At 48.5% G+C, this 2,972-nt stretch overlaps 2 protein-coding genes across 2 annotated transcripts; both read right to left on the bottom strand.

The window, feature by feature from the left end:
• Nucleotides 1–359: 359 nt before the first annotated feature.
• Nucleotides 360–1,556, bottom strand: LOC132383779 (late histone H2A.L3-like). The gene has a single exon (XM_059954984.1). It carries the CDS (start codon nucleotides 1,308–1,310, stop codon nucleotides 927–929), a length of 384 nt encoding a protein of 127 aa, XP_059810967.1. The 5' UTR covers nucleotides 1,311–1,556; the 3' UTR covers nucleotides 360–926.
• Nucleotides 1,557–2,230: 674 nt separating this feature from the next.
• LOC132383810 (histone H2B 1/2-like) lies at nucleotides 2,231–2,667 on the bottom strand. The gene has a single exon (XM_059955017.1). The coding sequence runs from the start codon at nucleotides 2,665–2,667 to the stop codon at nucleotides 2,293–2,295; it is 375 nt and encodes a 124-aa protein (XP_059811000.1). The 3' UTR covers nucleotides 2,231–2,292.
• Nucleotides 2,668–2,972: the final 305 nt, after the last annotated feature.

A 2,972-nucleotide genomic window follows, 5' to 3' on the forward strand; every position in this document is an offset into this window, starting at 1 on the left:
GCAGAAGTTGTTAAGCAGGATGTCTGGAGGAGGAGTGAGGTGAGGAGAGGCTCGACATGCTGGAGCTTTTTCCTCTGGAGTGGCGTCAGCTCAGGAGAGATCTGACAGAAATTTATACAATTTTGCAGGACATAGTTGGTGTAAACAGCCAGTAATATTTTTCACAGGAGGGAAATGTCTTCTACTAAAAGACATGTATTTAAGATCTGAGGAAGAAAGTGAAGGGAACAGTGATGGGGACTTGGAATGCACTGTCAGGGGTGGTGGCAAATTTTTCAAAATAACAGTCAATATACGTAACTGATTTACTTGTTTATGTATTATGTTTTATTTTATGTATTACTTTTATAACTCTTGTCTTTTAGATTATGTATGACATTGAACTGCTGCGGCTACGTTAACAAATTTCACGTCACATGCCGGTGATAATAAACTTGATTCTGAAATGTAAAACGCAAATGTTATTTTTCTGTGAGGCGATGGGAATCGCTCATGAAGCAACGAACAGGCGATGTTCCCGCATTCTGCACGTCGGAACGGTCCGGGGTCAACCCGCAATGTGGAACCCAGACAACGCGGTTCCAGGTGATGAAGAGCGGAGTCGTTCAGTGATCGGAGATTAAATTCGCCCTCCCGGGGCTGACTCCGGAAGTTCATTTCATGACTCTGCGCCTAGTGAACCCGCTGATTCTCTGCAAGGGGAGAGAGCTCATTCGGTCTGCTGAGAGGGGAAAACGAGTCGGGACTGAAACGAACCGGTTTCTGTGCAGATTTATATCGGGTTACTTGGCAGAAGAAATATGTCGAAGCACTGACAGATGCAGGATATCAAAGGGACGGAAAGCACCCGCCGGTCAGCCCTTCCACAGACATTGTGAGTGGCTCTGAAAAGAGCCTTTGGGTAAATAGATTCAGCTTACGTCGCTTCACTTGCTGGCAGCGCCGGTTTTCTTGGGCAACAGTACGGCCTGGATGTTGGGTAACACACCGCCCTGAGCGATAGTCACCCCTCCCAGCAGCTTGTTCAGCTCCTCGTCGTTGCGGACGGCCAGCTGCAGGTGCCGGGGGATGATGCGGGTCTTCTTATTGTCCCGGGCCGCGTTGCCGGCCAATTCGAGGATTTCGGCCGTCAGATACTCGAGCACAGCAGCCAGATAGACCGGGGCTCCGGCACCCACCCGCTCAGCATAGTTGCCCTTTCTTAGGAGTCTGTGAACCCGGCCGACCGGGAACTGTAGTCCAGCCCGAGACGAGCGAGATTTGGCTTTGGACCGAGCTTTGCCAGCGCCGCCTTTTCCACGTCCAGACATTTCCACAGTCACAGTCCTACTCCAGCGAGAATGAAAGAATGTTCACCCCGTCCCAACTTGCCCTTTTTATACCCTCTTTGAGAATGCAAAGTGATGTTTGTGATTGGTGTGATCGTCCTTATTCTCATTGGTGAAGAGAAATGTCCCAATCGAAGAACTGCCTTAATCGCCAATCAGCAGTCCGTAAAAGTAGAAGCGGGGAAAATAACCGTCTCCTCCCCAAAATGTACTGAAATCTGGAAAAAAGCCCGCCAAAAATAAATATTCTTCAAATTTAATTTCCAGTTAAATAATTGCAGATTGGTTACCCTCTGTTACTGAAACCAGGCATATTTGATTTAAGTGTAGTTGATATTGGAGTGTCTAGGAACTCAATTCTCTAATTTCTTTCAACCTGTAACGGAACCGAATAAAACTGACCCTCAGCTTCTGCCCGCGGTCGGTCACTGTGTGAACGTTATCAGGTTATGGAAAACGGTTCTTCTCAAACTTTGACCAGCGTCTAGTCTGCAATTTTGTAAAGTTATTATATGAAAGAGCCATCACGAGGAAATCTGCAGATGCTGGAAATTCAGACACACACACAAAATGCTGGTGGAAGCCAGCAGGCCAGTCATCATCTATAAGCAGAAGCACCGTCGACGCTTCTCCATACGAAAGAGTCATGGGGTCTTTCAGGCTCGGGTTGAAATGAGATTCAGGGGTTACCCAGCTGGAACCAATAAACTCCTGAAGCCACAAATAAAACAATCCTCCGCTTGGCATGGATACCGAGTGGGACGGACTGATGGGGAAAGGGGGCGGGAGGGGAACAATTCCTTGTCAGTTCAGTGGGAGCTGATTCCAACCGCGATTTAGCTCTTGTAAAAGTCACCAAATTATGTGCAATTTATTACCTAAATGCTAGTACAACTCTTTTACTGAAATTGTGAGTGGCTCTTAAAAGAGCCGTTGTGTTTTCGATCATCTCACTGGGTAAGCTTTACTTGGAGCTGGTGTACTTGGTCACCGCCTTTGTCCCTTCGGACACGGCGTGCTTGGCCAGCTCCCCGGGCAGCAGCAAGCGCACGGCGGTCTGGATCTCCCGGGAGCTGATGGTGGACCGCTTGTTGTAATGGGCCAGGCGGGAAGCCTCACCCGCGATGCGCTCGAAAATATCGTTCACAAATGAATTCATGATACTCATGGCCCTGGAGGAGATACCGGTGTCGGGATGAACCTGCTTCATCACTTTGTAGATGTAAATGGCGTAACTCTCCTTCCTCGTCCTCTTGCGCTTCTTGCCAGACTTGCTCGCCGGTTTGGACAGAGCTTTCTTGGCGCCCTTCTTGGGAGCGGGTTTCGGTGCATCAGGCATTTCTTCGTCGGTTTCAAACACAATAATAAGCAGAAGCTGTCCGGAGCGCGGATTAAATAGGCAGCGCCCAAAGTGGTATGTTAATGAGGATGGGAATGCAGAGCATTCCCATTGGCTGTTTGGAGAAAGGAATCACCAATCGGAACGTTGGGGGATGGGAAGCGGCGCCAATGTGTGGCGGTTACCGCTGTCGTTTAATGCGGGAGGAAGTACAGAAGGGCAGAGACAGGCGGGGGTGCGGGCTGAAATTGAAAAGTGAAACGCAAATTTCAAAAGCAGAATGAAAATAAAATCAGAAGAAATAT

This window comes from Hypanus sabinus, chromosome 31, assembly GCF_030144855.1.
Source record: "Hypanus sabinus isolate sHypSab1 chromosome 31, sHypSab1.hap1, whole genome shotgun sequence".
In the NCBI taxonomy this organism is placed as follows: Eukaryota; Metazoa; Chordata; class Chondrichthyes; order Myliobatiformes; family Dasyatidae; genus Hypanus; species Hypanus sabinus.